Raw genomic sequence first — 27,273 nt, forward strand, 5'->3', positions numbered from 1 at the left:
GGGTGCCTCGGCAATTTTTGACACACCTGAAACCTGCGCAGAGAGCCCACGTTAAAGTTTGGACGGTTGTTTTATTGTGGGCGAGAAACTTGTGCCTTTTTAAGGCACTGTGAGCGACCATGTTGGAGAACCCAGGTGCCATCACAGTTCAGGTTGTTTGCACTGAATGTTTTCCCTCAAGACGCCTCAGAACGTCACGGTAAAACTCGGTGTTGACAGTCTGACCCTGATGGATAAATTCACGGTACGCAACCCCATGAATGTCAAAGAAAACCCACCTGACCACCTGCTCCTGACGCACCTTTTTTGGTCTTGTACAGTTACATTCACAAACGTCACTCAAAACACCTCGCCAGGCTCACTGCTTCATCGCCGTAGGCTTCCTGAAGCATTTTTAGGTTCTCTTCAGGACAAGTGTTGGAACTTATTGCTTCACCCTCGTATGAAATCCTGGCTGTCAGAATCTCTGTTTTTAAGACGGATTTCACCGCAGCTTCAAAGTGACGCTGCTCAGTCACAACTTTGACTGCTTGTTTCGCTACCGATATGCCTTTTAACGTATCACAAACACCACATGGACATTTTGATGAGGTTAAGAAGTACATTTTTTACTGCAGGGGGTCTTTAATAGCCAACAAATACAAAATCTGGAGTTGTGTAACCATTTATCTTGATCTCCGCTGGCCTTGAACTGGCAGGAGAAAAAAAAGCTTTAGCTCGGTGGGAGTCGTCGCAGCAGTGAGTCCTGTTCGCCAGTGTCCTATCTATATCGTTGCATGCCACGACAAAAGCGCAGTTCTCCATTGGGGGCTGTCAAACAGAGGGCAGTAGGACAGGAGAAGAAAACACAGTGTTCTTTAGAAACATGCTGCCAGTTTGAGAGCAGCCGTCCCTTCAATAATGCACAAGCCTTGCCTGGCCGGACTCGCTCTAAGAGAGGCATTAAGGTGAAGGCGTCACTGTTACCTCTCCAGTACGGCTGCGCTCACATCTGTACAACACCGTGTACAAGATGTCGTTTTCAGAGCACGGAGCCTTTCTAATAGACTCGTTAATATATTGGATTTTGTTAATGGGACAGAAACATAATGAGCAACTCTTTAATTACTGTCACAGTGTGAGAATCAAACCAATCGGAGCATCCACTCATGGCGGCGGGGCTGAGCTGCACACCACGTCGTCGTATTGTTGTGGATTTACTTCTGTTAATACATTCTTTGCTTAATATGATAATATGACAAACCACCTCAGTTGGATTTTTCTTGCATTTCACTCCGAATAACAATCATAAATCTCTTTTGATAAATGGCAGGCTGGGAAACTTGTGTGTCGAGGCCAACAGCTGACAAAGAGCTGGTTGGCAGCATCCTGTACAAGACATGAGTGCTGAGTCTGGATGTTTGTTTGTGCGCGTGTGCGTGTGCGTGTGTGTCCTCTGAGTCGACTGTATGGAGAATGCACTGTCAGACATACGCCCTCTTTTTCTAGTTCTCAGTTTGTCTTGTCCTTGTTGAATAATTTATCAGTAAACGCAGGCCTTTATCTGAGCTCAGCTCGGTCACAAGTTTGCATACATGCATGAAACCAAGAACGTGCGCGCGCACACGCACACACACACACACACACACACACACACACACACACACACACACACACACACACACACACACACACACACACACACACACACACACACACACACACACACGCACACACGCACTGCGTTCCATTATTTGGAGATAAGGAATCATCATAACCGAGCTGCAGGTCAGGAATCAGACGCTGAATCTCAAACACCTTGTTTCAGGCTGAGCTCACTGTCACTACAAATACTCTTCACAGACACTGGATTTGCATCTTTATGACACTGATCCCAACAACACATGTAAAAAAATTTGTGCTATTCTTCAACTGACCAAAGACTATGGTGATGATTTTGTTGAGGATTAAAAGTTAATAACTGATCAACTACATTTACATTCCTCATCATTCCTCCCTCATCATTTCATTGATCAAGCAAAATGTACTGTATGTTTCAACTTCTCAAACGTAAGAATTTGCTGGTTTTGTTTTTCTATATCTTTGCATTAAACAATGAGCATTAAACTCCATTTTTGATACCATTTATAATTGGCATTATCTCTGTAATAGCCATTCTGCATTTTTACATTCAACAATGATCTCTTTTTACTGTTTTTATTTGTTATGTGCATTAGTTTGAACTTGTTTCACATTTGCACTTTTGTATTATCGGCTTGTCAGCTTTTGAATTACACTAACTTGTATAAAAGGTGCTATACTGCTATACTAAAGTTTGACTGATTAATTCATCCAAACTAGTTTCTTTGTTAGTTTCATTCTCTGTCATTTCCACTACTGGGTTCAAATGCCTTCCTATAAAAGGAGGATTCACAGGAAATGATGCATGCATGTAATCCAGCTTTACTTGAAAAAAAAATATATATCAGCCTCAATGTTAACTGAACACGCTCCTATAGCTGTATCAAAAGGGTGTTAAGTCACTGCTAAAGGAAACCCAATATTTCCTACAGCTGCTAGTTTTCAACCGGCAGCAGTCAGAGGAAACCCGACGGCTGTGACGCCGCAATAAGCACTGACCGGCGATTGTTCATCAAATATTTACCTACAAACTTACAGTTTTCTGAGAGTGAATCAGTTTTTAATATTTCAGGGAGTAATTGAACTACACACACCCAACATCACGGCAAAGCAACCGACCGATTCCTATCGGTGTCCCCTGACATTTTCATCCTGCGCAACATGAAGTCAAATCGAAATGGCTCACGGCATGATGGGAAAAAAAAACCAACTATTGATAGACGTATTTATCAAAAGAACATCTCTTTGTGTGGTTGTAGTATAAACAAGTACATCAGCTTCCCGTGAATGAAAACAGATTACAACTCTAGTACAAATACCAGCATTATGTTGTCCCTGAACCTGGAAGCTGCACTGGGAATACTTTATGAAATATCTTCTTACGACATTACCTTTTATTTTCTACACATCAGTATGTCTCTCTGGTAACTGTAGGCCTGAAGGGAAGCACAAAGCCCCGCTGCACTAAAACACAGAAATCGTACTGTATTGACTGAAGTCGAATCACTAACGTTGAGTTGCTCTTCAGTGAATTACACCGAGTGGTAAAAAAAAGTTAGTTGAGCTTAAAACTGCTGAATTCAACCTGAAAAAGGTGAGTGAGCTTCAGCAATACCCGACTTCATCGTAATTCCAATAAATTAAAAGGTTCCTGAATAAAGGAGACACAAAGAAGACTCTCTTACCTTCACTTTCGTGTTGGCAGGGATGTTGGTCTTCCACCGCACCGTGTAGAAGCGGTTATCGGTGATCTTTTGGTTCTTAGGGAGCGAGTTGTCCGCCCAGGTCACCTTGATGGTGTCGTGGCTCAGCACGGAGGCCTGAACGCCCACGGGCGGCATCATGGGGGAAGGGTCTGGTACTGGGGTGTATGGAGCATGGAAGAGTTCGTACAGGTCAACATCGGGGTCTATGGGGTCTGCACGTCCGGCAGTAAACCCGCATGCGCATGCGCACACAAATTAAAAATGACCAAAAATTAAAAACAGAACGAGAAGCGTGGTGGCGGTGGTGGGTTGGACAGTGCAGTCAAAACAGGATGCAGGGAGGCAGGGAGGGAGGCGGAGGAGTAAATAAAGGTTAATGCATTAAAAAACAAAGGATGATGGCGAGGGAGGAGGGAAGAGTGCAACAGGGACGGGATTGGGAAAGGGTTGAAAAAGAGGAGAAAGAAGATTCTATTAGAAAAATAGACACTGACCTCTACAATAAGACGGATCTACACAGTGGGTTGTAATATAGAAGCTACTATATAGTAATGGTGCTCTATCAATAGTTACTGTAGCACTACAGGAAAGAAAGGAAGAGATACTCTATTCATAAGAGATTACAGTGAGTGGAAAACTAGAGTGAAAGCAGATATCCACAATCCTACAGCCAACATTTCATATGCATACTAATGTGTTGACCCACTCTTTTCAAAGAGAGGCGATGCTCAAATGCATTTATAGATGTTTACATCACGGAGCTTTTCACAACATTTTAATGCAAAGTGGACAAGGACACCGAACGCCCCGGAATATTTCCCTCTTGGCAGGGTAACGTCGACGACGGCAACGTCCTTGAAAAGTGCAGAGAGGAAATTGAGGCTTTAAGTGTGGAGCCTGCAGGCGGAGAAGAGAGGAGGGTCACAAACGAGTGGCGCTTATGTGTTTGGAAGTGAACGCGTCACGTGCCGCTTCTGTTCTGCGGCTCAAAGACAAGACGCTCGCAGAAAAAAAAAAAAAAAAAAAAAAAACTTGTGGTAAAAAGGTAGAGCTTTGTTCTTTCCAGCTTTCATTTCCCAGTCGCTTTTTGAATCAACACCACATAATGACAAACATGAATCATTAATAATCCTCAGAGAGAGATGGAAACTAATAACCCAGTTTGGTTTAAAACGACTCCATTTTACTGACTGTTGTCGTACCAGTTGTATTGTATTGTGGGCCCCTGTGTTGCATGTTTTAATTAGTATTTAACTATGTACTATAATGATATCGTTACTAACATAAAAGACTCACTTTTATTATCGCTCTGCATTTTTGGAAACAATTTAAATACCACATAAAATGTTATTTTTTAATCCTTTTCTAGAATAAAATCAGAAGAGCCATCTTCTTTCTTGTTATATGTCATTTGTTATTGGAACATATAATATAGTGCATTTACAAGATATAAAAAAACTGTGTCTAAATGTCTGTTCAGTAAAGAGGTAACTAAAAAAATTGCAGCTCCTCTTATTAATGAAAAAAAATCCAAAGAAATCCAATTATAGCAAAATAATTTCTCCAATTTGCAACATTACTGATAACACTAAAACAACCTTTAGTGATGTAAAAGCTGCCTCAGCAGAAACAGTATAATAATGTCTCGACATATTGTCATATCTGTTCCTATTCAGCCAGAAAGCGCTGTGGTATTCACCTTGAATGGGTCCCCTGCGCAGCACTCATGATAAATGGTATTTAGCCCGTCGCATAATGACAACCAGTTGCTTCCTTGTCTGTTAACATAAGAGTGACAGTGTATATATGTGCTTGCACGAAGAACTCTTAGAGTTTGTTTGTGTCTGTGAGAGCAGCTCTTGGCTCCACACACTGCAGGATAAATGCTTCAAGATGGCCTCCTGGCCGCTCGTTTCACCGCTCCTGGTTCCGTCCTCGGTTTAGTTGTGATTGGAGAGAAAAAAAATAAATCTGTGGCCAGTCACCCGTGATGACACTCCTCCTCGACCACTTGTTGGTCCTCTCCTCTCCGCCTCGCTCCATTTGACACCTCTTTGTGCAGAGCTGCCCTATATTCCCAAGACTGAGTCAGAGTGTGTGTGTGCATGATGAAAATCCAATCATTCATGTGGTTGTGGAGAGACACTGAGGTTTTAGAGTGGCATGCAGGCTGCATTTCTTTACTCGGCTTAGAAGAATACAGTCTTCAGTATTTACAGGGAGAAAGAGGCCGACTTGACTTGGGGGAAAAAAAAACACTTTTGTAGACGGAGGTGAAATACTTCATTTCCTGCTTTTCAGTTAAGACGTCATATTATTATAAAGTATTCAGCCTGGCTCTCTCTCAACCTAAGTTCACCAAGTTTTTCCTCAGTTTTTTTTTTTCTTTCCAAAAGTAAAAGTACTATGTAGGTCAGCTCGTCTTTTTAATCCCGACTTGAACAAACTGGCAGGAAGGGAATGCGCCCCCGAGGATTCAGCAGCAGACGATGGTGGTGGGCTTTGGTTCTGCTTTGAGAGGAAACGTTTGGATCTGACGAAGGGTTGCCAAAGCCACCACAGGGGGTCTGCATGTGTGCGAGTGCGCGCGCGCGCGTGTGTGTGTGTGTGTGTGAGAGAGGATGTGAGGAAGCGAGAGCTTCATAGAGCAGAGTGCACAGTATGACAGTGTGCGGGTGTGTGCGCACGCTTTTGCTGCCACCCCCCTCGAAGCATGTTGACGTGATTCATGTCATCCAGCATCCCACCCCTCTCAAGCTCGTTGGTGCAACAGTGCTGCGGCAGAGACAAACTGGAGTGATCAAGGCTGAGCGGGGAGGTGGGAGGCGGGATGGAGGAGGAGGCGGGTGCAGCCCACACTCTGGGACACCCCGGGGAGCACAGGCTGGTTGTCTTCTGACATTGTCATAAAAACTGTGTGAACTCAGCTAGCATCCAGTCTAACTGGCAGTGTTTCACACTTTAAGATCATTTGTCAAGCACTCGGGGTCGGGACTAAAGTTTTACTTCTAATTGTTAACGGAGTTGTCATCCGAAGCTTAAAGAATTGCATTCTGTCAAATACACAAACAGAAGTGTCCAGAGTCTTCGGCTCACAAAGATGTTTCATTGGACTGCACGGAGAGAGCTGCATCACGGAGCCCATGTGATGCCGGATATCTGAGGCTAATGCAGATATTAAAAGAAAGATTCCCATAAAACTAACATTACGTAACATCAACAAAATTTTTTTGGTAATCGCTATTAAATTACCAAAAACCCTCACAGTCGGTACGTCCCGCGATAAACTATTCTTCTCCTGCCTGATGAAAGCTCCGCAATTCTCTGTGAAGTATATTCTCAAATATTATATATCTGGCCATATTTTTCTCATTACAATATCTGTTCCAGCATGTGAGAAGCTTATCTCCTGTAAGTCAAATATCAGGATTGGTAATCTCGGGGCAAACTTTGAGAGTTTGATCATTTGATTAAAAAAAAAAAAAAAAAAAAAAAAGACTTATGTATACCGGGGACTATGAAGAAGAAGAGAGTTAATTAGAGCAGGGAGACACCCCGATGACCTATTATCTACATGGTAATTTGGAGTCGAGGCACATTCGGTCTGATAATGATGTCAGGTTAGCGAGAGCAAAGATAAATGTCAGTCAATGCCTTTTTTCTTTTTCTTTTTCTTTTTTTGGGGCGAGTGTCTGCAGCCGTACACTCAGAGTAACACCCCATCATCTCGAGTTTGATCAGAAGTAGACACCGTTGAGCGGATTTAGGTTTCCGCACAACGACAGACAGTAGAAATGCAACTATTGAATCGAGGTCCACTGGTTTTTCAGGCGAGAATAGGGCGGATTCACGTGTCGACGCGTGTAGTTCGTACCTGACTGCGGTCTGGTGATGGCGCTCTCGTAAACAGGAATCCCTTCGCCCACGTTATTGTAGGCCTTCAGTGTGATCACATAGTGGGAGCTGGGGTCTGTGAGACAGAGACAAGAGGAGGAGGAGGAGGAGGAGGAGGAGGAGGAGGACGGAGATAAATTGATGCAGCCATCTAATCAAGCCAAAACTCTTGAGACTCTCAACTCATAATTGCAATATTAGCAGAGTGAGTATTTGAATACAATCACTGCTCTTACCGTGATTGTAATGAAAGCTTTAGTTATGCATATAGATATTTTGCGATAATTCGTCTCCTAAATCTGTCTATTTCCTAACATTATAGTATTTTAACTCACTATCCACTCCTACACTTCTTCCTGACACTTTGATTACAGCACAATATTGATGGTGATTAATAATGCCGTTAATAAAACCAGCGGTAGACAAAGTAGGACCAGGATGCATCTTCCCATTTAACAAAATCTGTTATTGTAGGTCTTTCTTTTCAATATTTAATAAAACCACAGATACGTTTACAGCAGAGCTTTCTCGAGTTTAATTAAGAAACAACTTTGTCTAACTCGTCCAAAATTATGAAATTAGTACTGAACACAATTTGTTTCCGATTTTAAAAAGGTTGGATCCGACGCAGAGAAATGCCAAAACTCATTTTAATGAGGTAAAACTAAATATTAATGTTTCTTTTGGTTTGAAGACGGCGCATGCTAAAATCACCAAAACCAGTTTGCTTTATTCAAATATTATGACCTTTAATTATCATGTCCCCCATTAGGCTAATCTGTGTAATTAGCAGCTCAGGAGTGTTGTGGAGAAGATCTCATTAATTCTCTGAAGTGCAGATAAATTGCATTACAGTGTGTTCACAGTTTGTGTTCGTTTTTTTACTCATAAGTAATTCAACTTTGTGTATAATGTATCGTATCAAATGTGTCTCATTTTGATTTTTAAGAAAGACAAATGTTGACATTTACTACAGGGCAAAGACACACGAGTCCCAGAGGACGCATCTGGTATCTGACAGATCCTCCAATTAAATTATGTGGCTGACAAAAAGACAGAATATTAAAATCGCAGTAAAAATAAACACATCCAAGCCAAACCGAAGAAAGTTCAAGTTTAGTGTTTGTTCATACCGAGGTTCTCGATGGTGTAGTAGCGCTGCTTGTAGTCCACTTTGATGGTCTGAGCGTGGGGACTGCCGATGCCGTAGCCGATGGTGTAACCGCGCACCACGATGTCCTGGTTCTCTGGCGGCGTCCAGCTCACCACGATGCTGTTGACCAGCGGCCGGACATGCAGCGAGCTGGGCTGGTCCGGCACACGAGATTCTGGTGAAGGAAAAGGTGAAAGCGTTTCAGCCTGGTTCTTAAAATCGGCCGAGTTAATTAAATGCCGTCAGTACGACAGGGTTTTGTTACCGTCCAGGTCGCTCTCGAACGTCTCTGCCGCGGTCCACTCGGTGGCCGGTCCCGTGCCGTTCACCGTCATGGCCGACACCCTGAAGGAGTACTCTGTTCCACGCTCCAGACCTGGACAGGCACCACAAACAGGTCAGATTCAAAGCTTTGAGTATTTCAGACTGAACCCCCAGCAGCAAGAAAAAAAAACAACCTCTTTCATTAAAACTCCCCTCAAAGTCTCAGGCCTGATGTTGTTGTATAATTCACTGGTGCTCTCCACTTGGCTGAGCAGCTGGGATTTGGAGAGGCAGACATAGTAAATATTTTGGAAGTGCAAATATCTTAAACAGACGCCCGATACTTCTCTTCACAGTTTAAGGAATAAATCTATAAGTCTGCTGAGGGAAGGATTAAGTGAATGTTGCTAGGGTGCAATTAAATTTCTATTCTCCTCAATATCATGGAAGCAATAGGGATTTATTTTTCACCTCTGATTATTAAGTTTGTGTGACTATAAAAGCATTTACCATGAAGGAGAATAAATACACAAGTAAAACACTAAGGGGCTAAAAAAAAAAAGAGCAGAAAACATTTTTGGACTCCAGACTCATTCATATTTCAGAGCTGTGTCTCCTTCAGAAAGAGCCGTCTCACCACTGGGTGCCGGTTTGGTATTCAGAGACAAAGCGAACGCCTGCTGACAAATGATGTGTCGCCGTGTTAATTTGCTGTAAAATTTTTCATCATCGTCATATTGTCCCATTTGTACGCTACATGCTAATCCTGTAGTCTTTTCTCTCTGTCTCCACTGTTCTGGGCCGCCCTGGGGGGGGGGGAATAGCTTCTGAAGAGCGCCTAACCACCCGTGCCTCCAAGGCTACAACATCTCCTTCTAAATGCTTCTGAACCAACAAACACCCCTGTTTCACCCCCCAGAAGGTTCTCAAAAATCAACTTTTAAGTGTATATTCTCTTTGATGCAGCACACAGCGTGAGGCCGGGCCACTTGAAAGTTGCTGAGACAACATCTAATATTAATCGGCATTGCTGTGTGTCTCTGGGTATATTGTGCATATTTGGTTGGTAGCAGTGGGTAATGTTAGGGTACAGTAAGACGTGTAACTCCGTTTCAAAGTGATTTGGAGGAAATGCAGATGTTGGGTAAATAAACAGACCTGCAGCCAGGCAGACTCCGAACAACAACTCAAGACACATCGCGAGTCTCCGGATTAAGATTTTAAATATTGCAGCATGTCGGGCGCAGCAGAGACGCATCCAGCAGGGATAAAATGGAGTCTGAGAACAGAAAAGTTTGAGCGAAGGACCTGATCTGACGCATAGAAAGGGGAAAAAAAAAAAAAAAAAAAAATCGTTGTGTTCCTTGAGAGCAAAAAAACAGAGGCTTTTTCTGGATTTCAGTATTTTGAAATAAGGTTCAACAATCACAGCATAATCTATGTGTGTGAAGAAGAATTGGAGACCGCCTCCGGGCTTGAATATGATGAGGCAGAGGACGAACTGCGTGTGGAGTGAAGGTCACAAATCAATCACAGTGCTATCACTATATTTATGGCCCTCTTCACACTTCAGAACACGGTGCGTGTGATCCAAGACGACAGCTTTAAACACAAGGGTGAATGCACCCCGTGACATTTTGAGGACACACGAATGCCTGTTCAACACTTCAGTTCATTAGATACGAGTTCAATTTTTTTTTATCCTTCTCTCCATATGTCCACTTGTGTTTCTGCGTTCATCCATTTAGTGACTTTATGCAGCTGAATATAATCTAAATGTTTTCTGTACTATTTAGCAGGGATCTTGATGAATGGCAACTAAAATTTAAACATGCAAACTAAATTCACTGATATTCCAGGACTTGGCCCGAAAAATGATCAAATTTCGCTCTGGATCGAGAAACAAACTGGGTGTGAATTGTCAGGTCTGAACTGAGTCTGTATCTCCTGCCCACCTACATAAAGAGTAATAAATGTACCACACTCATGGTCACCTAGGAAAGTTCACTGGAAAGTCTTTCTGAGAAACTGCAATTCATCTCTTTCTTTGTCCCACAAATGTAAGACCGATGACAAAGGAACACTTTTATTCCGACATTGACTTTTATAGTTGAATTAACCGCAAAGTCATTACCGTCGATGAGCTTTAAAAGCTGGGTGCCTCCGGTGGTCTCGGCTGTCTCACTCCTCCGGGATCCTTTCCGGTATCGTATCTTGTAGCCGGTGATCTCCCCGTTCTGGCCGTTAAGCGGTGGCGGCTGCCAGCGAAGCATGATGCTCTGGGAGGGGGGAGGGGAGGGGGGGCATTACAGATGGCTGTGAGTCAGATGAAACTAAATGTCATGTTTAGTGCGTGTTGTGTTTAGTGCGTGTGCGTGTTGTGTTTAGTGTGTGTGTGTGTGTGTGTGCGTGTGGGGGGGGACCATCTGTTTTTGGGGCCTACAGCTGTAAAGGTGACCTCATGGTGGCATCGCACCTTCCCACACGCCTTGGCAGAGGCCTCGGTGTTAACGTAACTCCGCAGGTTCACTGTTCTCTCCTCCAGAAACACAGACTCACCCGCACCTCCCTTCCTCATGTGGTGCAAATGGGAGTTCCCCACAAAAACAAACACCCCCCCCCCCACCCCACCCTCTCCCTTCCTCCCCCGAGCATGAGTGACGCACTGCAAATTGACGCATTAAGGAGAAATAAACAAGAATAACAGATAGTGGTGTCCTGATGGGTGTGCGCATGTGTGTGTGTGCGCGCGTGTGTGTGTGTGTGTGTGTGTGTGTGTGTGTGTGTGTGTGTGTGTGTGTGGTCAGGTTAAGCCTGCAGAGACACAGAGGCAGAAAGATGAATGTAGGACTTTAGCTGGCGGGCCCACGCAGCTCTGATACACGCATCAGAGTTTCTGTGTGTGTGTGTGTTTAAAGAGCTAGGTGGGGGGTGGCTCAGTGTGGGAGAGGAGTTAATTAACGCTTCCCCACTGTCACACTGATGCACAAAAGCCTGAATACATGTACAGGGCACATGTGTGCTCCTCCCCAGCCGAGTCGAGGGAATTGCACAAATTAAATTTGTGTTAAGTGTGTTCAATTATTTCCATTTTTCTTATTACACTATCAGCCCCAACTGGTTAATGTCTGTTGCTTCTCCTCATACTTCTTCCTAATCATGAAAACCTGTTTAATTGACTTTTTGTAAAATCACAGGAGAAGGTGAAAAGGCACATGCCAAGAGGAAAAAAAAAAGAAAGAAGAAAGCGGTGATATAAGTAAAAAAAATAAAAGTGTTTTTCAGGTTGCCTCGCAGGTAAAAGATGTGAGGTTCCGCTTGACGAGACCCAAAGAGGAGACTGAAGATGAAATGCATGTTAATTAATTTTTTTCCCCCCAGTTCCATTTGGCTGGGCGTATTGAACAGCTAATTGCATAAATGCTTTGTATCTATACTCTTGTTCTGGAACTATTGTCTTAATGAGTGTTTACATTCTGAATAAAACACAAAAACGACAAAGAAAAATAAAAAATGAAATGAATAATTTCAATGATGTGGAGGCCAGATGTTTGTTTCATGGTTTTTAAATTGGTTTGTCTGCGTCTAAGTGGGGAGGGACGGCTGCATGTACACGATCCGCTCGGAAAACAATCCCACAGTGAGCCCCTCTTCATTTTACTCTTAAAATTAGCACGAGAGTGTTTTCTCTCCACAAATCTCAGCTGAGTCTCCCCCAGCATGGGTGGCCGGCTCTTACTCAAGCTGGCAGTGTGTGATAGGATTGTCTGTCAGTTTTTTCTCTCACTTCGGCTCTGCATCGACCGGCAAAGGGCTAAAAGTGCTGTCTGCTGTTTTTGTAGTCGATGCACGCACCCCAAGGTTTTCCCTATCTCCTTCTATTATTTTTTTTCTTTTCTTTCACAGCTCTCTTTTTGCACTCGCTGTCGCCTCATATGTCATGAGTGAGAGGCATCTTTTTGTCAAATTTAATCCAACACTGGGGTGGAAATATACAATAAATGGGCCTACAGCGCTCTGTTTGAAGATCAAATGGCCAAAATGAAATGGCCAACTTCCTGTTTTAATCGGCAGCTTGTTGTGAAGCCAGCAGCCACTTCAGCAGTCTTATCTAATCAAGAGTGTCACGCAACAACTACAGGGTGTGAAAGTGTAATAAATCAGATTTAAGGATGACACTTGAAAAGAGTGAGACACCAGGAGTTGCTGCCAGGGCAGTGAGAAATCTGATCCAGTTATCTTTGATGCAAACTGAAATTCAATTTAGATAAAAGAGACTTTTGCTTTCGAACAAGTACATCTATTTGTCCTGTCACCTTCACACATGCTCACCAACAAGGTAAAATCTCTGTTGCCACGGTAACGCAGCATCCTAACAACCACTGATTTAGCAACTTGTAGGTCAAAATACTTCCAACACATCTGTGTTAAATGGGCTAATTTGCTTTAAAAGTGAACTTTATTTTGAAATTTTAAATGTGTTTCAGCTTGTATTAGCTTAATTTTACATAGCAAATGAAACACCTTTAAAACAATAGTAGCTAAAGATTTTCACTTTTCAAATCCGTTTGAACCCCGTTTTCAACCAGATAACCTTTAATTTACCACGTCGTTCTTATCTATCCGAGTATCATTTCTAGCGAGCCTGTATCTCCCAGGATAAAAAAAAAAAATGTTTCATATCGATGTCGATTTGAGCTGCAGGCTTGTGTGCCAGACTCTGTACAGATGGAGTGATACTGAGGATAAAACCATCTGACAGGCGAGTCTCCTGCCGACGAGGAGATCGATGAGGGTTCACACACTCTCTTAACCAGCCGGGCCTCCAGGCCTCTGACGCAGCTAATCACACAGAGCAACAACGCAGCTACCGGCCTGCGGGCGATGTGCCTGTTCAACTGTTTGTGTGTGCGAGCGAGAGAGTGTCGACTCAGCGATGCAACTTCATACCACCAAACCGTCTGGCCGCTGGCACTTTAGGTGCCTTTGCCTCTGTTGTTACGTAATTTTGTTGTCTATGTTGCATCTGAGAGCAGAAAACGCCAGAGCTTTTCGTTGGTCAATACGGCGGCAGAAAAACGAAACCAGTTACAGGTCCTTTAAACTTGTTCAGTCGAGGCAGAAGAGTCTTACCTTTGAGTTCTGGACCTCCACAGTGAGGTTTTGAGGCGGGGCGCTTGGCACTGTGAGGAAAACAGACAATTTATTCAACATAAAACAAAAGAGATCACAGTAATTTAAGTTGCGATTGAGCTAAAACAATTTCTCTGGGAAAAATGTCAAACATTGTCTAGTTTCAGATTCAAAATTTTCCCCTTGGGCTTTAGAAAATAGTAATAAGAAATTGTATAAGCCCAAATTTGCAAATCGTGAAAAGAATTTAAAAAAAAATTAGTCAATTAAAATAATCATTAGCTGCTTTAATCTACAGCAAAGGAACAGTTTCTAATGAAAGCTTTGCTTTGCTGGATGAATCTTTACAGCATGGTGCAGGGGACTTGACTTTACATACATCCCTTTTGCACGTTGGACACGCACGCAGTGGTCGAATTATATTTCAGCGATCCACTGACCGTCAGAGAGGGTGCGAACAATGATGTCGTCAGTGGAGACGCCCGAACCGTGCTTGTTGTTGGCCACCACACGGAAACTGTACTCTGTGTTCTTCTTCAGCCCAGTCATGGTGTAGGACTGACTGTTGGTGTCGATGTCCTGAGAGAGAGGAGGAGGACAAACATCACTGGTCAGTAAGGTGCTTTAAAAATCTAAAACAGAGTTGAAGGACATATCTTCTTTTAATCTAAACTGAAATATACCTCACAGACAATTAAGTATGTGAAAACAAGAGAACAATTGACATGAAATGAACGTGAAAAGTTTTATTCTCAAAAAGATAAGTGGCAAAAACACACTGTACATGCCGATAAATGCAGTCGACTGGTTTTGAGTGTCATTTTAGTATTCATGTTTGATATTTGCTCAGACATGCTGTAAATATGTCAGTTCCAATTGCTGCGAGCTACTAAATGTGATGCCTGCTTTCATCATTTCATCACATTTCTGTTTGTAAATCGATGTAAGACTGTCATCTTCCACCGAGCCGCAAATTATGCCTTCCACGATTATGACTTTTGCTTTACAAATTGGCCACGCAGCCACACAGCCAATTACTTCAAGCACATTTGCATTCAGTGCTCTGCTTGTGACATTCGCAGTTAAACGCCGAGACTTCCAGGATATCTAATCTCGCTTCCGCAGCGCTCTAATCGCGACCTCTGAACCCGGGTCATGTGACCGTCTGTGACCACCTCACCCCTTGAAGATGCATCTTATGTCGTCCCTGACTTCCCCTCTTCCCTTTAATTTTTCATATCCTCTCGGCACTGCGTCTTTCTCGCTCTGTTCTGGCCCTTTCGTCCACTTCCTCCTTTCTTTCTTTTCCCATCCTCTCTTCATCTTTTGCCTTTTTCATCCCCCCCCCCTCTCCCCGGGGAGCTGAGGCATCATTACTCAGTGCACTGGCTGACGTTTCATCCATTATCATATTAAAGGCTTTTTAATGCCTCACTGGCTTGCACACTGCTACTGCTGGGGTTGACTCAATATCTGAGGAGCTAGATTCCACTCGGACGACAGAGTTAGTCCTGCAGAGAAGGAGAACGGAGTGAATCATATCTGCTTTCTTTCATCCACGCTTTTTTGTGAGATAATTAATCAAGAATGCAGCACAAAGAGCCCTGGCAAGTGATTAGGAATTCCTTACCTCATCACAATTTACATGAAAGAGAATGCAGTCATTTTCACTTTATCTAATGAAGCCTGCGAAATCAAGCGTTAGCTGCATACAATAATTCTCCTCTTACAAGCTGCACGTCTCTGTTTCAGGTTGAAATTTATTCCAAGAGAATTCATTCATATGTCATCAATAAAAAGGAAAAACACATGATAATCATCCTTCAATCTGAAAGCATATCAAGATTTCACTTAATTAAACTGCTTGTTGTGCTTCTCTGGATAATTTGTTTTCATCTCCATACAGATTAATGTCTTTTTACTTCAAGTTTTTCATTATTTCGATTTGTAATCTGTTGTGAAACCTCATAAAAGGTGACGTGCATTAAAGGTAATGATAAGATGACCGTAGAAGGTCATAATCGACTGACGAGGACAAAAAAAAATGTTTGCTTTATCACTCTAGGTCTTTTACCAGCAGTTTTAATCTTTAAATTCAAAGTCATCTAGTCTTTGACGGCGTGAATCTTTCTAGTGAGTGGAGACCACATCCTACCTGTTCGTCGCCAAAGGTTTTGTCCGTGTAGTACAGCTTGTAGGTGAGGACCTCTCCGTTGCCGGTGAGGGGTTTATCCCAGCTGAGAGAAACAGAGGTGGGCGTGTTCGACACGGTCTGCAGGTTCGGAGCGGGACCGGGAACTTGGACTGGTGGAAAAACATAACAGGAGAGCAGAAATAAGTGAGCTGTCGGACCTTAATGAAACTCTTGACAGCTGGTGAAACATTCATATATGTAACACAAATATATGTACAGTAAACCACTTTATACGCCATGAGAACAGGAGACTGTGAGCCGCAGTTTCTACAGAGTTCATGTGATGTAAATGTAAAGACCTTCAAATTAAAGCCGACAGCTACCTCAAACTAAATATTTAATTTCCTATCCAGCCTGCTGAAAGACAGAGCTAACGTGACATAATATTCATCGCTGCCCAAATAATTTGTGACTCCCCTGTATACATACATCTATGTCTGAATAGATGGGCAGTGGCATCACTTGTTGTGTCTGCGCTGCGGCACGTTGGGATTTAAAATGACTTGGAGGTTAAAAGTGCTGTCTGTGCGACACAGATATATGTCTGTGCTGTATATATCTTGTAAGCTGTAACTGCAGGTGTTTATGACAGAAGAAAGAAGCTCCCATTTGTCAGCGTGCACAGATGTTAGAGGTAGATGTGTGTGTGTGTGTGTGTGTGTGGGGGGGGGGGGGGGGCGAACACACAGGTGTATTGAGCCAGTCTCTGCGGAGAAGCAATACAGGGCAGCGTTGTGTGCACACGGCTGGCACTCAGAAGCAGGTCAACAGTTTAAGCTCCAATTCATCGCGTGTTCTCACACTGAAGGTGCACACACACACGACAGAGATATACTGCGCAGGTACGACCTGCCCTCACCGCCATCCCCGTGGGTGGTTTCTGCTCCTGCTGCCGGGCAGTAAAGTGTAGTGTGTGAGTGTGTGTGTGTGTGTGTGTGTGTGTGTGTGTGTGTGTGTGTGTGTGCGCGCGCGCGCTTGCGTTCTGATCCGGTCGCCCTCCAACCAAGGACACAGGTAGAGAAACAGCGGCTGACCTACAAAGTGACAGTGACGGAGCAGCAGCTCAGCCAGGACGAGAGGGGTGTCCACCGTCCACCGTCCACCGTCTGACCGAGTGCAGGGAAATCCCCCCTCGCAGCACTTTCATATGTGGGTGAGGCTGAGCGATGTGGAGCAGCAGCCACGGGGAGGCTCACACGGTAATGATTCTGATGTGTCCTCGAGTCAAAACATCCTAATGAGCGTCTCTGTAGCACCTCTGTGCTGGACTGGACGAGGACAGTGTTGGAATGTGGAATACTAATTTCACACATTCCTCACCTCAGGTAAGCACAGTTTGAAGCAAAACACACACACACACACACGCACACGCACACACACACACACACACACACACACACGCGCGCGCGACTTATAGCGAATGTTGGGGAGCAAACAAGAAGTGGCTTATGAGAAGAAAACGCTGCGTGTCTCCGGTGTGCTGTTGGGTGGTCTGCGTTCACGCTCGGCACTAAGCCTCCTCTGTGTGTGGAGGGGAGGCGGGAGTGTCTGTTTGAAGCGAGCGCACGCCGCATGCGAGCGAATATTTGCTTGCGCGAACGCTTATTTGCACATTTTGCCCGCTCCTTTCGAGTGCATCCTGTTTGCCTCGGCGCGCCAGCGCGAGAGAGTTTTCCAACAAACCGGGCCGGAGGTCGCCTTCATGTTTGCGCGGCCCTGTTTATGCCGAGCACACATACAAATGAACGTTTGTGAACGGGGGTTACCTTCAGCCTGGGTGGCCACTTTGAGCGCCGCCGAGCTCTCGCCCTGGCCGTTGCTGTTGTGGGCCACGACCCTGAAGCGATATTTGGTGTCTGGCATGAGGTTCTGGATGGTGACCTGCATCTCCCCCGGACGGCTGGTGTTCACGACTCGCTCCCTGAGGGGGACACGCGGACAAGCAGCAAAATATTGAATGATTTCATCGGCTTCTGTTCGCCACAGAAACGTGTCGAATTTAGTTTTGTGAAAATCGAATTAATTTAACATTTGGAGTGCTATAAGTGTTGGGTATTTAATTACAGAGTAGAATTATACAGCACGGGCCTTTATATTCTTTCTGTTGGACACAAAAACGCATATATGCAATCTACATTTCATTATTAATACGTCGTTTAATTAATTGATTTACTTTTCGGTTGTTAAAAAGATGTCAAGAAAAAAAACAAAAACACATTCTCGGGATTCAGGTCGACATATTCAAATTGAATCTTTTGTCCATCCAGCAGTAAAAACCCCAAAATATATTCAACTTACAGTGATTAAAAACAGCAAAACTTCACGTTTGATGAGCCTGAAGCTGCCATATTTGGGCACTTAAGTCTGATAAATGTCTCCATCGACTCATTTTCTAGTTCATAAACTAACCGTTTAATTAACTAATTGATTAATGATGAGCACACTGGCTCATCAGTCTACAGCTGGACCAGGAGAGTTGGTCACGGGCTAAGTGCTGAGCGTAGAACCACACCGGTTTGTCTTCGCAGTATTAGTACACTCATTATATACGCTGCATATACAGCGTAATAATGTTTTCATTTGCATACCTGGTTGTAGCACAGAGTGAAACGCCGCCGTGTCAGGCCACTTGTGACAATCGCTTACAGCTATTTTACAGGGAAAACTTGTGGAAAATCCTCTAAGCTTCTTAAATTTCCTTCTCAGCCAAATGCAGCAAATCCTCAACACAAGGGGGGGGAGGGGGAGGGGAGGGGGGTTGGATTTATCGCAGGGCTACTTGAAAAATGAAATTAGTGTTTGACACTTTTTTTTTTGTTTATACCTAAGTGTTAACAAGTAATCCTTTGAGGAAGGAAGTTTGTTTTTAATTAATAAACACCGCGATGATAAGTGCTTTAATTAAATGGTTTCAGAGTGGCCTGAGACTCCGGCGCAGAAATAGACGTATAATAGTACCCTGCTGGTGCCTGCTGTAATGTGTGTGTGTGTTCGCGGCCTCCTGGTAGTTGAGTGTGTGTTCTACCTGCTCGTGCCCTCCTGGCTGTAGAAAACGGAGTAGGTTAACTCGTCTCCGTGGGGCTCGGCCGGCTGCCGCCAGGTCAGCTTGATGAAGCGGGTGGAGACCAGCGAAGCCACGACGTCACGGGGCGCCGAGGGGGCGGGGCCTGCTGGACTGGCTACACCTCCGGAGCCTGGCGTTACATGGTCAGTAGTGTTAGGAGTCAGTGAGGGGGGAGGGAAAGAGGGCAGGGCTACGTCTTTGGGTTGGGAGGAGGAGGAGGTAGGAGGGAGGGAATGGGGGGGAGGGGGCAGTGTGAGGAGGGAGGGGCAGGGGTGGAGTGGGGAGTAGGGAGACAGGGAGGAGGACAGTGGTAGCGTGAAGAGGGAGGTGGGACGGGGACGGGGACGGGGGGTTTGCGTGAGGAGGGAGGTGGGGAAGGGAGCACAGAGGCGTTCAAAAGGACCAGGTCGAGGAGAGGAGGGGGAGATGAAATGGAAATGACAGTGAAACGAAAGAAAGGAGGGGAAACAAAAAAAGAAGAAAAAACAAAATAACACCAACATAACAAAAAAAGACTCTCGGTGTGACAAGGAACCACAGAAATCAAACACTTCTACTACACTCACAAAGCTGACAAATAAAAGCACAATACAAGGGGGACTACACATGCAGATCTACACACAGCTCTCTCATGTCGGGGTGGCGGGAGCACAACACACATTTTGACTTTCATAAACGGGTTTTCCGGCAATCATTTGTTATTTAAAAAAAAAAAAAAAAAAAGATTGGTTCGAGACATTTTATGAACTAGACGAGGGTTCGAACCGGGGGTTACACAGAGGGAGACGTCTTTTTGAAGGGGTCAAAGTCACCTTGTAGGCTCTTAAATGCAGACAAGGAAAACCATTTAGTTTTATTTCAGACAGTAAAACAATTCAAGACTAACCCAAACTCTCCCCCCCCTACTCCCCAACAAAAATAGAGGTTAAATCTGAAGTCTGGATCCTCTCAAACCAACGCTCCAGATGATGTTGTCGAAACACTTCAGCCGTCACATTCCACAGCCGAGCCACAGAAATGTTTGTGATTTCATCTTGCGGTTGTATGTTTTTTTTTTTTTTAATTTCTTTCTTTTTGGAGGAACAATCTGCGGTCAGACTTCTTCGAGATCCGCTTTCCATTTGCCCGGCGAAACAAAACCATACGGAAAGAATGTCAGCGTGTACGACATTTCCATTTGTTTGCCGATCGGGGAAACTGACTGCAGGGCAAAAAACAAAAAAAACAAAAAAAGCTGAAGCAGAGAAAAGAAGGAGCACGGCGAGCGTGGTGTCGGGAGGCCGGTGGTATTGCTGCAGAAACTGGGATGAAAATGCAAAGCCGCCTCCGCCGCCGCACGCCCGCGTACCGCTGATTCGGCTTTCGATATTTGTTTACATTTCCAATTCCCGGGGTTCGCCGACTTCCGCGGCGAGAACGACGTGAGAGATTTGCTGTTTTTTCATCCAGAAAAATCGCATCGTCGACGCAAACTTTCTGTACGCAAACGCTCGGCGGAGGACGAGGGAGATCCGGCTTCGGCTCCGTATTCATGGCGCGATCAAGTGTGCTGTGCGCAGCGGGCACGGCTCGGCACATTTCCTGTTGTGTCGGCTCTGCGCTTCGGCGCCTCAGACGACTGCGAGGTAAAAAAAAAAAAAAAAAACGCCCGCAGTCAGACTCAATTTCAGGTCGTTGGACAGCGCAGGAACTGCATCGCCCGTTCACCCGACACGAGGCTTAAACAAAAGATCTTATTTTTGCTGTAACGTCAACTCCCAGTTCTACACTTCTTTGCTTGTTTCAGTGACTTTTTTTTTTTTTTTGCCTTCGGCGTGAGCCGGAGAGTTAGACACAAGGTCAGGAGGATTTAGGTCGTCAGGCCACTGACGTGGCCGGTCCAGATTATTTAACTGATTTGTCCTAAAAAAAAAAAAAAAAAAAAACCCAGAAAAAAAAAGAAGAAATAACAGAGCCTCGTCTCTGTGATTAGGATAACTGCTCAAAAGCTGCGGGACTTAAAAAAAATAAAATCCCCCTCCAGTCTTGCACTGTTTACTGAGTAAGGATAATGACAGCCGAAACGACCTTAAAGCTGGACGTCAGCAGTTTTAGCCTCGTAGCTACGGTTTCATTTCAAATCCGGTTTGCTGGAATCGAGCCAGCAACAATGAAAAACACATTAACATCCTAATACTTTCTGACTGCGGTGTAAATGACCAGATGCTGAATAATTACACTCATTTACAGAGCCGAACGCGCACGCGCAGACGCCAGGGAAAGCGCAACCTTACCGGGTTTCACGGGATAAACAAAAGTTTGAAGCCTGTTTGTTGACGAGGAAGCACGTCGTGCATTAAGAAGACGTAAACGCAGCGGAGAGCACGACCCAGAATCACAGAAACACAGAAAACTTGAGCAGGACAGGAGTCTCCGTAGCAACTTCCGCTTGTTTAAAACCGGACGGTTACGGTAAATGCACTTAAACAAACTGAGGATTTTTTTTTTTCATATATTCATTAAACAGAAAGATATCAGTACAATCTAGATGGAACATAAGAGAAGATGAAGACAAAATCTGCAGGAAATCAGTTTTTTTTTTTTTTTTGCCGCTTTAATAGTCAGGCGGCACGAAGGCGCCGCAGGCGATGGATGAGCCTATGGATTCTCTGGGCCGCAAGATTTTCGATCGAGACGGAAGAATGAGGCGCAACCGAAGGTGAGCCGAGCTTTTAGACACGTGCGTCCGGACGCATTTAAAAAGAACACCTTATCTTTGGCTTTGTTTTTGCAGAGGTATCGCAGCAGAGTTATCGCCTCAGTGCGCCGCTCAGAGAGGAAAAAGCGAAGCAGATAAAGCCCAGGCGCTGCTGCTGCGGAGAGGGAGGGAGGTTTCGGGAGGTCACGGGCGGTTTCTTAAAATGGCCGCGGAAACAGGTCGCGCCGCCCTCCGCACTCCGCTCGCCGCCACGGTTCTCGGGAGTCAAATTTGTCCACCGGTAACCCCATCTGCCCCGCGTGGGTCGAAGCGAACGCGGTAAGAGGTTTGATGTCGCTCCTCTTTGAAGCGAACATAATAAGGAACACCGCACTTCGGGGGAAAAAAAAAAAAAAAGAATCGCGAAATCAGCGTCGGGCCCGACAAAGAGAGCCCCGGTGAGGCGTTTCGCTGCGCGACGCGGAGACGGGAGAAATAAAATCGTTACAAGGAGTTCCCATCTCCGCGCACTTCGTCCAGCCGTCGGTAATTGACATGCCGGGCAGCTTTCTGTGTCCTTCTGACAATCAGTCTTGTACCGTGCACGCCCGGGATTGTTACAGTAAGGACGCGTCAGCCTCCCACTGCTGCTGCCGAGCTCTATTCATAGCTGATTAATAGCGTCGTTAGTCTCCGTGCCGGAGGTAATGAATTACCGGCATTAAGGCTTAACGAGGAAGGTTACTTTAGATCTGCACAGTAAACCGGGGTAACCCGTACACAAAACAGTCGGGACAGAGGCGCGCAAAAGCGGAGCATTCGTCTAAATGTGCGGTGAAAGTAAAAGCATTTTCTTTTCTGTCACGAAAATGATCGGAGAAGCTTTTAAATTCAGATTACAGCCTCATAACTTTTTATCTTGTTTTGCGAACTTCTTGTTCTCTTGCGAGTTTGGCTGCAAAGTTGCGCCGAGCGGCGTTTTCATCTCCTGGTCTGAGTCCACCGATAAGAGAGTCTCCCTCACCGGCTCAGACTATCCACCTTCACCAAGGGAGCATAAATCTATTGAATGCAGATATCTGACAGAAGCACCCACAGCACTGTAACTACAGATAGCCCTTTTTTTTTTTTTTTTAAAGAGGGGATTCATGCCAGGCCCCGCGCAAAATGGATTTTCTCAGGGATGGTATCCATGTCTAATGTGCTTTTGGTAATGATGACAGCGCACGAGACAGATGTAGCACAATGCTAATGGTCCATTACTGAGTCACTACTTTTTATCTGCCAGAGAAGAGAAGAACGAACAGAGCAAGAAAGAACAATATACTCTAAAAAAAAAAAAGAAAAGAGAAAAGCATCATCGAGAGCCCTCAGAAAGGCAGCACAAAGAAGACGGTCAATTAAAACTGTCAGTCGGCGGTTGCACGTCACATATCTCCTCTCGCTCCCGACATTTAACGCTCGGATCTCCGCCACCGCTTTCAATAACGGCCCGAATGGAAGAAGCGGATCGCGTGAAACTGTCAGGCTTCGTCATACTTTGTGCAGACACGCAATCGTCACGAGGTGTCAAAACTTGAACGGCACATCTGCGAAGATAATTACATAGAAATCAAAGCTTCCCGGTGAACAAAGGCAAAATTGCATCAAGCAATCCATCAAAATGTAAAGTCAGAAAAGAGTCGAATTGTTCCCGGGTTGTAAAGCAAACGTGGTAGAAAACCGTCGGTCCCTTCGAGCAACAGCTGACGACTACGGCTGGTTTTCTTTTTCTTTTTTTTTTTTTGTTTCCTCTCGCTCGCTCTAAAGATAAGACGGGAAAGATTGAGCGAGCCCGACATGTCGTGACATCCGAGCGGGCTCCTTAATGTGCCGGCGAAAGGAAACCGAGTCAGAAAGAGAAGACAAATGTTTCGAGTGAAGACAAAGTGAGAGGCGAAGAGAAGGAACGAGGGAGTGCGAGAAAACGCCTGACCGAGCAGGTTTTTCCGTTCCCTCCGGCTCCTTTGAAGTCGCCCGTCGACAACAACGACGATATGCTTGAGAGGCGTGGAAACAATAAATGCAAACCTACTGTACGAGCGGAATTAATGTGAGACACTCATCGACAAAGAGTAGAAACGGACGAGCGCCTACTTAAACCCCCTCCCGGCTCACTTCGCAGCGGGGAAACCGTCCTGTCAGGAATATAATCTTCGTCTTGGGAACATTTTCTTGCACTCTGTATTGCATCCAGACACCTTATCGCTGGCCAAGGGGGAAACTGACAGGGATTCGGTATCGGGTTGCTGAAGGGTGGAGCGTATCGGTAACAGCGCGCGTTCCCTCTCGCTGTGATAATCGGAAACAATCGAGATTAAAGGGCGGCTCGGATCGCGCGAAAGCCCAAACAAGACGGGGTGTTCTGACTCGCTGACATAATCCAGGAAGACAAAAAGACGCGTCTCAAAAGTGATTCTCCCAAAAAAAACAAAAAAAACAACATCAAACGGCGTCGTCTCCATATTTCTCACTACCACTTTCTAGGGCGTCTTCGGCTCCGATCAAAAGAAATCTGGCACGTTCCCCAAGAGAGGAAATAAGCTTTTATTAATGAAGAGAAATACATCTCGAAATGTTTCCTTGTAACATTTTCCTTCAGATGGAAAGCATCGGGCGGCACGGTGGTGCAGTTGGTTAGCACTGTCGCCTCACAGCGAAAAAGGTTCCGGGTTCGAATCCGGTCCTGGGCCTTTCTGTGCGGAGTTTGCATGTTCTCCCTGTGCTTGCGTGGGTTCTCTCCGGGTTCTCCGGCTTCCTCCCATCATCCAAAAACACGCACCTCAGGTCAGGTTACCTGGCGCCGCGCTATAGTGGCAGCCTGCTGCAGCAGCTTCCCCCCTGAGAGCCCCCCCCCCCACCCGCTGTAGTGAAGAAATTTCACTTGCATGGCCACAAACAGGACATCGAAAAAAAAAAAAAAATCCCTCCCACCTGACTACCTGGTAATTCTCCGGCTGCAAGCTTAAACAGCACATAAAGTTTCTACGTCAACATTCGGACTATAAAAAAAAAAGATGTTACAACAGCGTTACGCAGCTTTTCTGCCTCGAAGAGCACGGACCGTAAACACAGCTTTAAAAGGTTCGGAGTGGGTCACAGATGTATTCATGTCTCCACAGTCCCCGAACGCTCCTGTGGCACCGGAGACAAAGTGGGATGCGAGCGAACCCATCTGATTTATCCACGGGACTCCCGGATGCCACGTGGCGACGCGCTAAACGCTTCAGGAGGAGGGAGGTGTTTGTACTTCCAGGGACGGTCTCTTCGTCCGGGAGGGTGGGGGGGGCTAAAAAAAAAAAAAAAAAAAACCTCCACAGGCCCCGTTCGTGGTCTTGTTTATCAACTACAAAAAGCTGTCACTTTCAAACCCCTGCAGAGATTAAAATGACATAGTTTATTACATTTTTCATTTATCTTGCTTTTTCTCTCCAAAAATAAAATACAAAAAAAAAAAAAAAAAAAATCAACACTCTCAAAGTGCCTGGAGGCTTACATAAGAAAGTAGAAGGTAGCGTGTACAGGGTGTGTTTTGGACGGCTTCATGGTTTGTTTGCATCCAATTTACTTTCTGGTAGTTTTCATAAAAAAATAAAATAAAAAAAAAGTGATGATTCCTGCTCCGGGTTCACATTAGAAACTCGAAGCAGACGGACGCTGGATGGGAATGTGTAACATGCCAGATACTTTACACCCTACCGAGACATAAAAAAAAACCCCCCATAGGATCCTCACATCCCGGCACGGAGGGGAAAAACAAATGCCCATATTTGGAAGAAATAAAAAACAACAACCCCCCGACTATAATTGAATGGTGCCGGGTACATCAATAATTAATCCTGCGCTGTGTGTACATACAGCATCCCTCCACCATCAAACACATGCATCCTCCTTCATCCTCGAGTCACTGGTGAGTTAATTTGGGTGTGATTGCTTTTGTTCCCATGAACGCTTTGTTTCAACACAGACACGCTGAAAACATGCACGAACATGAGGCTAACATCTGTTCGCCCAGACTCTGTGTGCAAATGAAGATGTGTGACTATGCTATATAATGTTGCACCCCCCTCCCCCCCCCCCCCGCCGCTTTAAATCTGCATCATATGCATCACGCGCTCCACACATGCTGCCTGAGAGAGGGGGAACGAGGCCTCATCGGGCTCGCCTTTCCAAGCGGATTCAAACCCGCCGGCGGTGCCGCACATCTCCGGAGCATTTCGCCATCAACGGCCAGAACTGGAAACAAGCTTTCTTTCGGCAGCGACTGCCTTTGTATCTCATTACCTCGGAGGTATACGCGAAACAAAATGCAACCTTTCCAGGGGGAACAGAGCGAGCCCGGAATGAAGCAGTTGATTACCGAGAAAAGCTGTGTAACCGTCGGGAGTGTATACGCGCGGTAGCGGCATTTCATATATAAAGTAAGTGGAGCTGAACAGCCGAGAAAGGCCTGAAAAGGTCAAACAGGATGGTTGCAGACGCGAGCTCAGCTGCATCCCCCCCCCCCCCCCTTTGGAGCTTCGCTAACAAACGGCCCGGCTAATCAGACTTCCACCAATAAAGCGGCCTCCCGGGGTCGGACCCACTGAGAAGCAGCCGCGGCGCTACGCTTGCAGGGGGCGGGGGGGGGCTCAGAACCCACTGTGATGTTACTCACTATTCTACTTTTAGCTTATGGAAACTGGGAGGCTCAGCTGAGCGGGGGGGGGGGAGAAGGGGGGGGCGGGAGGGATGGGTGCTAACAGGAAAATAAAAGCTCCAGCTTAGGCGGCGCCACTCGCAGGGGTCAGCTGCCTGCAGCGAAGGGAAGGGTGTGAAGGGAAAGTGATGTTTTTGTGCCATTTGGTACTTCCAATTACTGCACCCAGAGGACCGTCCACGTCCAAAAGCATCACGTCGGCATCCTGGATGAGTGAGTGTTGGATGTGGACGGGGGTTATATCGTAAATAAGGGCAAGTGTCGGCGAGGTGTGCAGCAGACTGTCAGGAACAAAAAAAACAGACACCCGCCACGTGCGTATGCGGCCGAGCCCAAAACTGGTTTTGATAACAAGACTGACCTTCAAAATAACAGAGCTGACGCAGGTACTGAAGGCTATTTTAGTCCCTTTTTCTCTTTCCTGCGCAAAACAAGAGCAAAACAGGCACCCATAACATTTTGCAGTTAGCACTTCGGCGACAGACCATTTATAAATGAGGCAAAAGCCTTTCACCACGGTTGAGTAAATACAACCCATAGAAAAGTTCAGCCCGTGCTGTGAGAGCCTCAGCTTGTAAACATACACACACACACACACGCACACACACGCACACACACACATACATACTTAGCTCCATCCCTGAGAGACAGAACCACAACACAAGCACTCACTTCGCCATCAGCGCCCGTGCAAACAGCAATTTGGTGGCGGCTGATTTCAGCTCTTCGCAATCAATTTAGGCAACAAACCCTCTGATCAGCTTCCTACAGCCTCCAGTGAGGGAACACGTTCACTAATCACTACCACAAACTTCATGTGTGTGTGTGTG

General features: G+C 45.3%; 1 protein-coding gene across 4 annotated transcripts in view; it reads right to left on the reverse strand.

Annotated features, from left to right (window-relative positions):
* The window catches only part of neo1a (neogenin 1a), a 151,332-nt gene that overhangs the window by 10,521 nt on the left and 113,538 nt on the right, over positions 1-27,273 (reverse strand). For 3 of the 4 annotated variants that reach the window (XM_069705598.1, XM_069705594.1, XM_069705596.1), the window contains exons 8-17: positions 18,990-19,224; positions 17,731-17,885; positions 15,926-16,074; positions 14,211-14,349; positions 13,771-13,820; positions 10,772-10,916; positions 8,639-8,749; positions 8,354-8,548; positions 7,201-7,296; positions 3,306-3,538 (exon numbers count right to left, since the gene is read on the reverse strand). In XM_069705598.1, the coding sequence (XP_069561699.1) occupies positions 3,306-3,538; positions 7,201-7,296; positions 8,354-8,548; positions 8,639-8,749; positions 10,772-10,916; positions 13,771-13,820; positions 14,211-14,349; positions 15,926-16,074; positions 17,731-17,885; positions 18,990-19,224 (1,508 nt within the window). The remainder of the gene's footprint in view (positions 1-3,305; positions 3,539-7,200; positions 7,297-8,353; positions 8,549-8,638; positions 8,750-10,771; positions 10,917-13,770; positions 13,821-14,210; positions 14,350-15,925; positions 16,075-17,730; positions 17,886-18,989; positions 19,225-27,273) is intronic. The other variant, XM_069705597.1, reaches the window with a different exon arrangement.

This window comes from Brachyistius frenatus, unplaced genomic scaffold (genome assembly GCF_029030835.1).
Source record: "Brachyistius frenatus isolate BFR_SWC_R1_liver_20210118 unplaced genomic scaffold, ASM2903083v1 Contig_58, whole genome shotgun sequence".
In the NCBI taxonomy this organism is placed as follows: Eukaryota; Metazoa; Chordata; class Actinopteri; family Embiotocidae; genus Brachyistius; species Brachyistius frenatus.